Genomic DNA, 13,667 nt, shown 5'->3' with positions numbered 1-13,667 from the left:
TTTGTCAGGGATTTGGGCTGTGGGATGGCAAATGAGGAGACAGAATGAGGCGAAACACTGCTTGTTCGGAAACAAAGCAGCCCTGACAGTGGCTCCAAGTGCTGTTCCTTCTGGCAGGGAAACGCGGGTTGGTTCGGAGCTCGGCAGCTGTAGAAATGGCGTTAGTGCCCAAGTCTGTAACTTCCCAGCAGACTGACACGTCTGTATTCGCCCTGTGCCTCTGCTGTCCCCAAGTGTGATGGGGCTGCTCGTACCACAGGTGCTGGTGGTGGTGACCGAGGGAGTTACTGACACGGTTATGGTGGCGCCCGCTGGCTTTCACCAACGTTCCCCATGTTCCTCTGAGCAGTGGCATGTGTGGCTGGCCCGCCTCAGGCAGCGCTCAGCCCCCCCTTTTTTTTCTTAGTTATATTAAAATTATTTTAATCATTTCCTTATAAACTTTTTAGTTGTTCTCATGCACCAGAACTGATGAAACTGGTATTTTAAAATTTACTTGGGGCCTACGGGTGCATGCATGTGTGTGCAGGGCCTTGCATGTGTGCTGGGGTGTGCACATACGTGTGGGGCCTTGCACACGCGCTGGGTGCATGCATGCATGGGCAGGGCTTGCACATGTGCCGGAGTGTGATCACACACATGTACCAGGCCTTGCACATGCTCTGGGGTGTGTGCACACGCGTGGGTGGCACCTTGCACAAGTACTGGGGTGAGTGTGTGTATACAGGGCCTTGCACACACACGGGGGTGCATGTGGCTGGGGCCTTACACATGCGCTTGGGGGCCTTGCACACATGCTGGGGTGCATGCATGCACACAGACAGGGCCTTGCACACATGCTGTGGTGTGCACCCACATGGGCTGTGCACATATGCTGGGGTGCGCGCACATCACAGAGCTTTGCACATGCACTGGGGTGCACACACGCACATGCACAGGGCCTTGCACACGCGCCGCGGTGTGCACCCACACGGGGCAAGCTTTGCACACGCGCCGGGGCGCGCGCACGTGTGGGCGGGGCTTACACGCGCGCTGGGCAGGGCTAGCACGCGCACCCCGGGCGGCCAAGGCGGCGCCTCCCGATTGGCCCCGCGGTTGCCCGGCAACGGCGGCGGGGCCGGCGGTCGCCATGTCGGCGCGGACGCTGCCGCTGCTGTTCCTCAACCTGGGCGGGGAGATGCTGTACATCCTGGACCAGCGCCTCCGCGCCCAGAGCATCCCCGGCGACAAGGCCCGCAAAGGTGAGCGGCGGGAGGCCGGGGGGGCCTGCGCCGGGTGCGGGCTGCCCGCGGGCCTCGGGGCTCTCCCGCGGCCTGGCCGGGCCGTGCGGGGCCTGCGGCCTGCGCCGGGTGCGGGGCCGCGGCGGCGCCCCACCTCCCCCGGTGGCGGGAAGCGCGGTGCCCCGAGGGCAGGGGCAGCTGCAGGTGGCCGGGCAGGGCTCTCCCCGCCCTCCCCCGCAGCGACCGGCCGCTCCCCCGCACGGCCTCGTAACGTGAGGCGGGCATCCCGCCCCGGGTGCGGGGGTGCGGGGGTGCCGGGCACCGCAGGCTCTGCCGGTAGGAGCAGGCCTGGGCAAGCAGCTTCCTCGCCACGGTGCAACGGCAATGCGGTCTTAATTATTCGCGTGTGTCTTCAGAGAACGATCCCGCAAAACTTTGCTGCTCTGGGTGGAAGTCTAACATTAGAGCCTCAACTAAATCAGCCGTACTTGGTGGCATATCTCAGCAGGAGAATTAGATCTGTGCTAGTTTATCCACGCGTGTATTTTACCTCCCAAAAAACTGGGTGCAAATTGTACTGAGATGTGGTTTCGTCCCCACTGAGGTGTTTGTTAATGCTTAAAACTGTTCACTCAAATGTTGTTGGCTCATAAGTGCAAAAAAACAGCTGAAAACTTTCCAAGCTCAATGCAAAATGTGCTGAGATTCAGTCAAGGGTAAAATTCTATCTCTGGTGAAGCAACGAGATCCTTTCCAAGGGGAGGGCAAGGTTTCATCATCTGTGCGCTCATCGAAGGTGAAAGATGTCAAGTACCTGAAGAGTTCCTTCCTGTTAAGTGCTGAATGCTGATGAGAAAAAACAAAGTCCATTAGTTAGATTTCTTTTTTTTTTTTTTTTAGTTTCTTTCTTTTATTCTCCTTGAAACTATTGTTCTTACTTCTTGAACTGATGTTTTTGTTTTATATGCTTCGTGTAGATGAATGGACAGATGTGGACAGGAAACGAGGTACTGTAATCTGCTAGCTGCATGCAGTAGACAAACACCACTACATGCACACATGAGGCTCATTGTACGTGAACACACCGTATGCTGTTCCTGCAGCCTTCTAGTCATAGCGTCAAAGATGAATAATAATATGCACCTGTTCATTAAAATGCACTTTAGCTATAGATCTTAGAAAAAACAGACAGTATCTCAAAATCATATGGCTTCAAAAATACGTTGCTTATTTAACCAAGACTAGAAATAGATCAAAACTTTTTATCGTAGCGGTCTTTCTAGCCAAAAAGATATTTGTATTTTTTCTGGCTTTGTATTAATGCAAGCATATAATTATGTGAGCATTGTGAAGGTTGTTTTTTCTGCTTAAATGCAGGAATTATTATGTATACTGCATGTTTCTAAATTTGTTTTCTAATTCATTGCTTAGGGTTTTGACAGGTGAATTCCAGGAAAGTTTAAGGCATTTCCATCCTAACTGCTTATCCACCTCTGCTAGTAGTCATCACCCTTGCAGAGTGATCACAAAGAAGCAGGTGCTCACCCTTCAGCCAAGCTCATCTTGACTGAAATTATCCCTGAGGGTGAGTTTGGGCTGAGACATCAGGATTTTGCAGCGCTGAGCTGTGAGCATGCGTTTCCTTCTGGACTCTGCCTTGGAACGGTAGCCTCCAGCAAAGGGGTGTAGTAAGGAGCTGAATGAGGAAATAAATCCCTTAAACTATCTCAAGTTTTTTGCTAGGTGAACATGCATAGCACTTTCGCTGCCTTTTTGAGCAGCCCTTTTTTAAGAGAGATCAGGGTTACAATTCATGTTTTACAAAATAAGCATCGTTTGTATGTTTTGAATATTTACTAAAGGCAAATACCAATATCCTATGAGTTTGCCCCAGCTTTTGTTTGCTACCATTACATGCCGTTTCCAAGAACACTTTTTTTCCCCGCATTTAATATCTCAGAGGTCTAAAAGATTCCATATCTTCTTTTATCACATCAAAATGACAAGTTGTATAAAAGCCCACTTTGTCATATTTAGGTAGTAGTGGCAGAGATGCAGATCCTGTGTTGAACAGTCAGCTTGTCTTGTCAGAGAACAAGTTTGCCTACGAACACTGCTCTTGGGGCGATGATCTCTGAAGAGTCACACAGAGTGACCAGCCGAGGCTGTTGCTGATGAAGCCATGACAAGGCGGTTTTGCTTGCCTTTGACCTTGTTACGAACTACAAACGCACTGCGAGTAGAACGCGTGACTGTTTTGAACTCATAGCATCCCCGCTGCTGCCTTGAATGTCCTCCAAGAAGCACGAGCATAATCCAGGTGTAAAGACCCCCCTGTCTCATGTCATGCATCTGAGCCGTGTTACATGACAGCATGGTAGAAGTTGGAACGTGTGTCACCAGTGACACATGGCACGTGTAGGTGAAAACCACCATAAATCCTCAGCTTCTCTTCTGTCCATTGCATTGTCTATACTTGGTTTCCCTCTCCCCATCCCAGTTGATGAAACCCCTCTCTGCTAAATTGCTTTTATGCTGTGTTGCTTGGCGTGCCATTTTCCCTGAGCTAACACTCCTTTCTTTATTATTTTCCATTGTTAGAACGGTGTAAATATCTCCCTAGGGACTACATGGGCTTTCAGATCTCTTTGCTGTGTCATTATCAAACGTACTGTGTCAGATTTGCCCTTTACCATGATTTTTTTTATGTCTTTCTCGGTTCTTTTTATAGCCAATACAAGAGGTCTTAATTTCAGAAGATAATTTATGTAAGGCTGGGTGTGTGGTTAACACAGATCTTCCGATTTCATTGTGAATATCTACCAGCCACAGCCAGCGTACTGGAACGTTGTCTGTCTCCTGACAGTTTTGGTTATTGGTGACTCTCCAAAGATGGAGGAGAAGCCTTTGTGCGGGCAACATATCCAAGCAACTTAAAAAATATTTTTCTTGATAGCAGTATAAGGCAACAGTTCTTATTTTTGTCATAACCAATTACTTGCAAAAATAAATATGTACTAATACATATTAATGTATTTTGTTTTCTCCACTAAAAGTGAGAATTTTTGCCTCAGACTGCAAATAGGGATTGTTTTATGGACAGTCTGTTTGAAAAGAAGGGAGGAAGAGGAGAGATTTTTTCCTCATTTGTCATCTATGCTGCTCAGAAGCTGTGCTGAGATCTCTCTGTATTGTTTGGGTCCGTAAAGCAGGAAAACTAGCGAGCCCTGTTTGATACAGTGTGTTTGCTGAAATGTGTGTGTTACCAGTAGCGTACACCGGTGTAGGAAAAAAACTGTAAACATCAGGTTTAAGCATGTACAGAGAATCGCATCAGGAGGCACAGGAAAACAGCTCTCCGTGTCTAGGTTCTCAGGACCCACAGCATATCTGGCAGTGCTCCCCAGACAGTTAATCATCTTAAGAAAAGATGAAGTGACTGGGACATTAACTTTCTTTGGCTGTTTGTGTAGCTTCAGTACCACAGTTACGAAAAGCCAGGTGTCTAACCCACCAGTGAATAATTATAGCAGTATTTCAAATAGCTAATCACTACCACTTTGTATATGTTCACTTTTTCTTTTTTTTTTTCCTTTTTCTCTTTCCTTACTTCCTCTCAGATTTTACTAAGCCATAAGAATCAGCTGGCATTATGAGCTTCAGCAAGAGTCATCTGCTTAGGAAAATTCATGCTTGTACAGTAATCTGTGTGAATTAAAAATTGTATTTAACATTTTTTTATGGAGAAATAAATGCTTATTTATGATAACTCTGTAGAATGTATCAGGTAAATAATAAAAGTATCAGGTCCCATACAAAAGCTAAGATACTGCATCTGCTTGAATCACTGCAAAATGTTTTCTATCTTCTTTGCATTAAAAGCTCAATAAACAGAGCACAGCCCTTATACTCAGCACTCGTGATCTCTGCATACTCTTGAGTAAGTTGTGAAACAATTCCATGTCTAAATTTACACATAAAAAAATGAAGCACGTCAGGAAGTTTAGAGTTCTGTGCTTTTGAACTGCTTTACTATCTGCAGATGTTGCTGTGTAAGAGCCCTGAGTGGCCTGACGTAGATCCCAGTGTTGTAAGTGCTTCCTTAAATACTTGCCAGTGTTAAACCGTTTGAAACAAATACTAGAAGGAGCCTTGAATCATTCAGGAGTCTGTTGAGAAGGAAAAATAGACTAATAGTGTAAAAGGCTAAAGAGAGAACAGGCAGAGTCAGCTAGCTATAGCCTGCAAAAATCTAGAGTGATGCAAAACAGCTTTTTAGGAAGAACTGCAGCTTTTATAGATGATACGTGTCAGAGTAGCCTATAAACAAATTATTTAAAAAGTGAGAAGTGCTAGCTGTAGCTGTAAAAACGAGGCGACAAAACCAGTCCTATTCCCACTGGAAAACAAGGTTTGTTGTCTGCAGCTCATGTAGCATTTCTGCCCCTGGGGACAGTCAGCAGGAATCATGCTGCTTGCTCAGGCCAATGTGGGATGGAGAAAAACGTTGACATTAGGAAGTGATGTTCCTCCTCCTTTTTTCTTTTGAGGCTCTGTACCTGGTTTTCACAGGTAAGCGTTCATGTCAATCCTCGCAGCTGTCAGTGTCCAGGTTCTCAGTGTGGAATGAATCCAGATGAATGTGCTGTTTCTGCAGCAAAAACAGAGGCTCTTTGTCTTTGCAGTTATGAATGACATCATCACAACCATGTTCAATAAAAAATTTATGGAAGAGCTGTTTAAACCACAGGAACTCTATTCCAAGAAAGCTCTGCGAACAGTGTATGACCGGCTAGCTCATGCTTCAATCATGAGACTGAACCAGGCAAGCATGGACAAGGTAAAAAAGACCACCTGCCCAGTCCTGACCATGCTGGTCTTCTGTGCTACCCTTCACAAGTTTCTGATTGCCATAATTAGTACATGGCTTTACATCACTGTAATTTTGAAGCATTTTGTAAGGGCCCTCTTTCCATTTGCTTTCTTTGTAAAAATGGATCTCAGCCAAGGAAGCTTTGGGGAAATCCATGGTAGGATCGGATACTTCAGAACTGATTATTTCTCCTTTAATAAATAAATGTTTGATTTTTAAGAGGTTTAGTAAGCATTCTTTACTGGATTTTTAAATATATATTAAAAACATACATATGTGGGTGTATATAAATGTATGTATTTCTGTATTGACACTCACTGGTTTGCAGTTGCAGGTGTTAGAATTTTTGCTTGCAAACAGCATATCCAGCAGACAATTTTGAAAAAAATTGTAGGAAGTGGATTACTTAAGAGACCTCTACCTGGGTGTTGGTGTTGCTTCATGGGCTGTAGTTTTAGCAGCAGTTGGAGAGACCAGCAGGAGGGCTGACAATGTGATTGCAGAGGTTTTATTTGCTTAGTAAACAAAGCTAAAATGGTTCTTACCGTAGGCAGGTGCTAGGCTAAGTGTCTAAATCCCTTTCTACATCAACATGAAGTTACCTATGCGATGTGTACACTCTGTTGCGATGGAACCAAAACTTCCCCGTGTTATTTTGCAGCTGTATGACCTTATGACTATGGCTTTCAAATACCAAGTGCTGCTGTGCCCTCGGCCCAAAGACATTCTGCTGGTCACATTCAACCACCTGGACGCCATCAAGGATTTCATACGTGATGCCCCTGGCATTCTGAACCAGGTGGATGAAACTTTCCGACAGCTGACTGAAGTAAGAATCCTTAGAAAAATGGAAAAATGGTGGGACACACTGTGGTTTGATATTTATTTTTTTTGTCTCTTTCAAGCTAATCTTAGAGACTAAATACTACATCAGCAAGTGCCACATCAAGTGCGGAGGGTGGCATGTTCTCAACCTCAGAGAACTGTCCAAATAACCTTCCCTTCTTTTTTACCTGAGGGAAACAAATCCGCCTCCCGGTTAACAACTTTTGCTTGTGTAACTGCTGTAATTTTTTGGACAAAGAATATGAGTGTTCCTGTGAAAGGGAACTGTTTCATAAAATGTTAAAAGTTCTGGGAAGTCATGAAATGTTTCTAAAGGGCTTCTGGAGAGGGAGATGTCTACAAGTCAAGTGTTATTATCTTACTGGCCTGTTTAAATCAATACATTGCTTATTCAGCCTGATCAAAGTCTTCACTGACTTCAGCAGAAATTAAATCAGACTCTTAGTCACGGATAATAATTAATGATTAGTTGCCCCCCCTTATATAATTTCTGCTTCCCCTGCCACACATACTATTTTTGGCCAGCACTATTCTGATACACTTGTTTCCACCTTTACCAGGGTTGGACATGGTACATGTGCGAAGCCTTATATGATGGTTTTTCTTTTCCAGACATACAGCTGTCTCTCTGCTGGTGAATTTCAGCTCATCAGGCAAACGCTCCTCATTTTTTTTCAGGACATGCACATAAGGGTAAGAGCCCAATACAGCTAGTCAGTAAGAATAAAAGGGAGCTTGTGGCTAGGAGGCAAAGGTGTCTTTTTTTAATTACACTGTAGGTTTGGTTTTGTTACTTACGGTTTTCAGTCTTGTGCTTGTAATTTCAGCCTTCAGAATTTCACAAATTGAGCACATCTACTATAATAATACTCAGTAATTCTAAAACGTAACGAAAAAAGGAATCTCTACTGCTACAGATTTGCTAGTTGATAAATATGTTTTTCCTTTTAGTAGAAACCCGATACCAAACTCAGAACCTGAGCTTGAAGTCATGGGGCTTAATATTCTCTAAATAAATTTATCATATTCAAGTGCATAAGCAGTACATATTTTTTTAAACATATCAATGTGCCCATCCTCTGGACCACAGTTCTACATTACTGGCTTTGACCTGTACCATAGTCTCTATATATACATCAAGATCCCTAGGAAACCTACCCCAATCCAGACAGGAAGGCTGCAAGGTTGGACTTCAAAAGAATTTGGATCAGAAGATATTTAAGTGATTTTCTCAGAGGTGGAATATTCTTTTGCAGGTCTCCATCTTTCTGAAGGATAAAGTGCAAAACTCTAATGGTCGCTTTGTGCTGCCGATATCGGGCCCTGTTCCTTGGGGTACAGAAGTTCCAGGGCTCATCAGGTGAGTTCCAAACCGCTGCTTACACCGTTTGCAGCGCCTTGCATGTACGGCTGCTCACAGAGGAGCAGTCAGTCCTGGAGGTCTAATAGGAATCGAGCTGAGACTGTCATTCATGTTGCATGGATAGCTGAACCTCCAGTAAATACTATTTAAAGGGTAGGATTTGAGACTTAAGTCACCCAGCAACGAAATACTAAGCTGTTTCTGGCATTCTCTATTCCAGTAAATTAGCTATTAGTAACTTATCCAATAAAATAGGCATTTACCAACATACAGGATAGGGTTTTGTTTCCCTTTTTCTTGTGCAGTAAGCAGAGGAAGTCAGTACTGAACATCAATAATAAAACTACTCAGTATGTTTCGATAATTATTTGTTTTTAAGGATGTTTAATCACAATGGAGATGAAGTTAAAAGAACTGAATTCACTACTGGTGGAAATTATGTTCTTCCACAAAGGGAAGGATCTTTTGATCTTTATGGAGACAGAGTCCTCAAACTTGGAACAAATATGTAAGTAAGCTTTGTTCTACATAGAAACATGAAGTAAAAGTTGATGGTTATGGATTTGTTTAGAAGCATGTCTTCAGCCTTCTGTATTTTTGATTCTTTCGCCATTATCAGCTTGACTTTTTTACAAAGTGATGTCCTGAAACAGAACACATGTGGACAGATGTGTATAAAAAGCTGTGGAGAAGAGCAAAAGTTTGATTTATGTCTACAGTAGAGTTGAGTAAAGAGTGTTCTCATCTGGTGCTGCTTATTATGTGAGATATAATTTAATTTTAACTGCATTGAAGAAATCCTTTCTTTTTCTCCATGCTTGTCTTAATTTTTCCATTGAAAGAATAAGATAGAGCAGTGTTCTTTCTCACAGCTTTGTCGCTCACACATTTTAATGCATCAATACCCCATAAAACTGAACTGTAACTTCTTATTTCAGTTATTTACAGTCTTCAGAAAAATATCCTAAAATCATTGATACTGTGCTGCTTCCTCCAGTTCCTGTATCTCATACAAGTAACGGGTTGCTCTTCCTCATGTGTCTGTCCTTCTAGGTACAGCGTTAGTCGGCCAGTAGAGACACACATGTCAGGATCATCCAAAAACTTGGCATCCCATGCAAAGGTCAGTGTTGTTCTGTTCCTGTCACTGGCTAACTGGCTGACTACTCTGTGCCAGTGAGTCTTGCCACCGGTCACACACGGTGGGAGCGTTCCCTTTGAGCAGCTGCACCACATCCACCAGATTTTACATTCTGCTTCCCTTGTCTTTTAATAGATGGGGTCACTGAATGGAACGCCCACATCTGTCATCTCCAAATCATTTACTATACAGTTGCACTGTCTTCCCCTTTGTTCATCTCCTGTCTCAGGGAAACAATAACTATATTTTTAGTCTACAGTTACAAGTTAACTCTGGGGAACCTGTTCTGTTCTTCGCAGAGCCTCATCCAGTCCTCCATGGTCCCCTTTGAGCTAGGGGAAGGGCACATTTTCCTAAAGAATCTTACATGCAGGCTTATGCAATGGTGTACTCCCTTCCTATTTTAATCTCATCAGAAAACAGAAAGTTGGTTTTACAGATTTCTCAGCTGTTCAATTTAGCTGGAAAATTATCTTGTCCTGGGTCTATAAATTCAAGCAACCATTTTAAATGTATAATTGATAATTGCTAGTTATCTGCACAGTCTGTACCACTAACAATACAGAAATGTATTTTTATCACTCTGAAGAACATTTATGTAGTATCAGAAAACACAAAAACGGTTACAGTCCTCATCTCCCTGGTAACCTGACCAATGACCCCATCACTGTTTTCTGCAGGAGAATATAGTCCCTAACCCTCTTGCTAAAGAAGAGCTGAACTTTTTGGCCAGGCTGCTGGGAGGTCTGGAGATCCAGAAACCTGGTGGAAGTGAGACAGGATTTCGACTGAATTTGTTCACAACCGACGAGGAGGAAGAGTATGCTCAAGTCCTTCTTGGTTTGGGGTTTGTGGTGTAGTGCCATGTGGACAGCCCAGGAGACTAAATCTGGCCCTTAACAGCTTTGGGGAAGGGATAGCAGGTTTTTAGCATTTTGTTGTTGGGGTCCAGATGGTCCCTACAGGAGCAGGAGAGGAGCGGTTTCCCTGGCTTGACCTTTTTATTAAAGCTGTCAGGAAGGAGAGACGTTGCCCTTACTGGTGTCTCCTGTGATGCATGGCCTTGTGTTCTCTCCATGTGACACTGGCAGTCAGCAGAAGGTTCTGTCCCATGGAACGGAGACATCTCATCAGCCCTTCTGCTTCTCCCCCAAATACATCTATGTATTTTGGAGATAAGAATAGAACTTATGGGGGTGATGAGCCTGACAGGTTTGAACACCTTAGGCCCCTCCTGGCAGGGAGCACAAGGGGAATGAGACATGATTTCTGCAGAAGGTCTTTACCTACTTTTAATCTCAACTACAGAGATATTCCTGCTGTTCCACACTTGGCATAAAAAAAATTTAGGACAGGGAACACTTGGCATAAAAAATTTCTAAGACAGGGGAAAAGTCTCCAAACTTGGGGTCCATACACTAATTTGCCTGGTAGGAATGGGGACGTTGTCCAAACTTCATGCCTAGAGGAGCCTCATGAAATCTGCTTTTTATAATTTATTTGCATGTCTTCATGAGATTAAGCACTCTTTTCATGTTTTTAATCAAGAAACGCTGCATTGACTAGACCAGAGGAGTTATCTTACAAGGTTATCAACATAGAAGCCACACAGGTACGTAGTGTGTTTCCCATTTTGATCCTCATCATTCTGCCTTGCTAAGAACAGAGTTTCACCCCGAGTAGTGACTTAAAAAATACCTGGTTTTTCCTATTTCAGTGAAGCTCATAAATAAGCCCCGGCAGTATTCTCTGCCGAGCCTGTGGATTTGGTGGCTATTTAGTAACTTGAAACCTGGCAAACGGAATGGCGAGCTCCCGGTGGAGCGCTGCCCGCTTGCGGGGCCAGCCTGCCGCCGTTTTGCGTGGGCTGCGGGGCAGCTGGGCACGTCCCAGTGCCTCCCAGTGGGTGCGTGCGGCGGGCTGAGGCGCGGTGTCTGTCCCCGCAGGAGCCGGGCCAGCGGGCGGAGCTCTCCCGCATCATGGGGGAGCTGGAGGTGGCGGAGCCGCGCCCGGGCAGCGCCGGGAAGGGCGAGGAGCTGCTGGCGCTGATGGACGGGCTCTGAGGGACCGCGGGCCGGGCAGCGCCGGCAAGGGCGAGGAGCTGCGGGCGCTGCGGGACCCCGGGCCGGGCGGGCGCAGTGCGCAGGCGGGGCCGCCCCTTCCTGCCGCCGGGGCCGCGGGGCGGGGCGGGAGGGGCGGCCCCGCGAGTGTGCAAGGGGAGGAGGCGGCGTGCTGGTGAGCGTGCAAGGGAGGGGGGGACGGGGGCGTGCAAGGGGGGGCGTGGAGAGCGAGCGTGACGCGGGGCGGGGGGGAGAGGGGCGGGGTGCTGGGAGCAGGCGGGGAGCGCCCCAGGGGGCGGGGGGGGGGCGGGGGGGAGAACGTGAGCGAGTTGGGAGGGGGCAGCGTGCAGGTGAGCGTGCAAGGGATCGTATGTGCACGTAGGAGCGTGCAAGGGGTGGTGTGGGTGCATAGGAGAGTGCAAGGGGACGGTATGTGTGCGTAGGAGCGTGCAAGGGGTGGTATGCGTGCATAGGAGAGTGCAAGGTATGGTATGTGTGCATACAAGCGTGCAAGGGGTGGTATGCACGCATAGGAGCGTGCAGGGGGTGGTGTGTGCGCATACAAGTGCAAGGGGTGGTGTGTGTGCATAGGAGCGTGCAAGGGGACGGTATGTGTGCATAGGAGCGTGCAAGGGGTGGTGTGTGCTCATAGGAGCGTGCAAGGGGACGGTATGTGTGCATAGGAGCGTGCAAGGGGTGGTGTGTGCTCATAGGAGCGTGCAAGGGGACGGTATGTGTGCATAGGAGCGTGCAAGGGGTGGTGTGTGCTCATAGGAGCGTGCAAGGGGTGCTATGTGTGCACAGGAGCGTGCAAGGGGAGGAGGGTGGGTTTCCCCAGCGGTGGGCGCCCAGCCAGGGCGCAGCATGGCGTCTCCCTCTTCCCCACGGCAGCCGCGGTGATGGAGGTCAGCCACTCCGTCAAGGAGCGCACCATCGCCGAGAACAGCCTGGTCATCCTGCTGCAGGGCTTGCACGGCCACGTCACCACCGTGGACCTGCGTGATGAGAGCACGGCCATGGGGCGCGTCACCAATGTGGACGCTTTCATGAATGTGCGGCTGGCTGAGGTGACCTTCACGGACAGGCAGGGCACGGTGTCCCACCTGGATGAGCTCTTTGTGACTGGCAGGAACGTCCGCTACGTCCACATCCCAGACGAGGTGGACATCAGGGCCACCATCGAGCGGCAGCTGCAGGCCATCCACAGGGTCCGCTACTTCGGGGGCCGTGACAAGGGCAGGAAGGAGTTCCCTCGCGCCAAGCACAAGTGAGCCCCAGTGCTGCCTGCAGCCTGCCTGCAGCCCTGCCTGCCGCAAGGCCAGGATGGACCTGCCCCTTTGACTGGACTGCCAGCCGCCTCCGCACCTCGCCCCAGACATCCCCCCCAGGGACTCGGGGCTCCGCTGCTCCCCTGGCCAGTGCCTGCAGGGGAGCAGGGTTATTTTTTCTAATGAATAACCCTGCCTGAAAGGGTCTGTGATCTCTCAGCTCATTTCCTCTTTCCTGCTCATGTCCCTCTGATGGCCAGGCAAAGCCCTTTTCACCAAAGCTGCAGCCGGGGGTTGCTCAGCCACAGCTGTCCTGCTGCCCACAGCTTTGCCTTCCCCTGCTCACAGAGTCCAGGGCCGTGGTGCTGCTGGCATCACTGCCCGCAGGAGCTAGAGTTGCTGGTCCTGAGCTGAGGAGGGGGCTGGTCACAGCCTGTCTTCTCAGCTTCCTGCCAGACCACTGTTCTGAAAGAGTTTAATGGTGAGATGAATGCCCATCTAGAGCAGAGCAGGGCTGAGCTCAGAGGGGAGGGAGCAGCCCTGTCTGCCTGGAAGAGCATGAAGGTACTTTGCCGAGGCCATGGGGAATGCTGCTGCGGCTGGCCCCTCTGCTTCCCTGCTCCTCCATCACCCTTTCCCACAGCTCCACAGCGCTTCCTCGGCCGCTGTGTGCCTGCTGAAAGGGCTGTGCAGTCAGCAGGTGACTTAGTCCTACTTCTGCAGGGATCCCTTTGTTACACGGTGCTCTCTGGCCTCCAAGATGGAGCTTGGCGTCTGTCCCCGGTGTGTGCCATTGGCCTGGCTCTGGGCCTGGGCACCTCGCTGGAGCGGTCAGCAGCTCGAGCACCCCGAGAGCAAAGGTGCTGCCGCCCTGTCCCCAAATAGTCGCTCAGGTG

At 47.9% G+C, this 13,667-nt stretch overlaps 2 protein-coding genes across 4 annotated transcripts; both read left to right on the top strand.

The window, feature by feature from the left end:
- The first annotated feature begins 1,076 nt into the window (after positions 1 to 1,076).
- Positions 1,077 to 11,524, top strand: OSCP1 (organic solute carrier partner 1). Of its 2 annotated transcripts, XM_055704668.1 has the most exons (11): positions 1,085 to 1,241; positions 2,198 to 2,227; positions 5,906 to 6,060; positions 6,755 to 6,922; positions 7,552 to 7,632; positions 8,196 to 8,299; positions 8,682 to 8,810; positions 9,356 to 9,425; positions 10,124 to 10,263; positions 10,992 to 11,055; positions 11,390 to 11,524. In XM_055704668.1, the coding sequence occupies exons 1-11, from the start codon at positions 1,130 to 1,132 to the stop codon at positions 11,504 to 11,506; spliced, it is 1,170 nt and encodes a 389-aa protein (XP_055560643.1). In that variant the 5' UTR covers positions 1,085 to 1,129; the 3' UTR covers positions 11,507 to 11,524. The 2 variants fall into 2 exon arrangements, with proteins under 2 accessions (XP_055560644.1, XP_055560643.1); XM_055704669.1 differs by lacking the exon at positions 2,198 to 2,227 and having other exon boundaries at positions 1,077 to 1,241.
- A 53-nt stretch (positions 11,525 to 11,577) lies between these two features.
- LSM10 (LSM10, U7 small nuclear RNA associated) lies at positions 11,578 to 12,990 on the top strand. 2 transcript variants are annotated; one of them, XM_055704671.1, is made up of 2 exons: positions 11,578 to 11,678; positions 12,395 to 12,990. In XM_055704671.1, exon 2 carries the CDS (start codon positions 12,403 to 12,405, stop codon positions 12,772 to 12,774), a length of 372 nt encoding a protein of 123 aa, XP_055560646.1. In that variant the 5' UTR covers positions 11,578 to 11,678; positions 12,395 to 12,402; the 3' UTR covers positions 12,775 to 12,990. The 2 variants fall into 2 exon arrangements, with proteins under 2 accessions (XP_055560646.1, XP_055560647.1); XM_055704672.1 differs by lacking the exon at positions 11,578 to 11,678 and adding an exon at positions 11,850 to 12,077 and having other exon boundaries at positions 12,259 to 12,990.
- The last annotated feature ends 677 nt before the right edge of the window (positions 12,991 to 13,667 follow it).

This window comes from Falco cherrug, chromosome 3, assembly GCF_023634085.1.
Source record: "Falco cherrug isolate bFalChe1 chromosome 3, bFalChe1.pri, whole genome shotgun sequence".
NCBI lineage: Eukaryota > Metazoa > Chordata > Aves > Falconiformes > Falconidae > Falco > Falco cherrug.
This window is presented reverse-complemented; position numbering and strand designations above follow the sequence as displayed.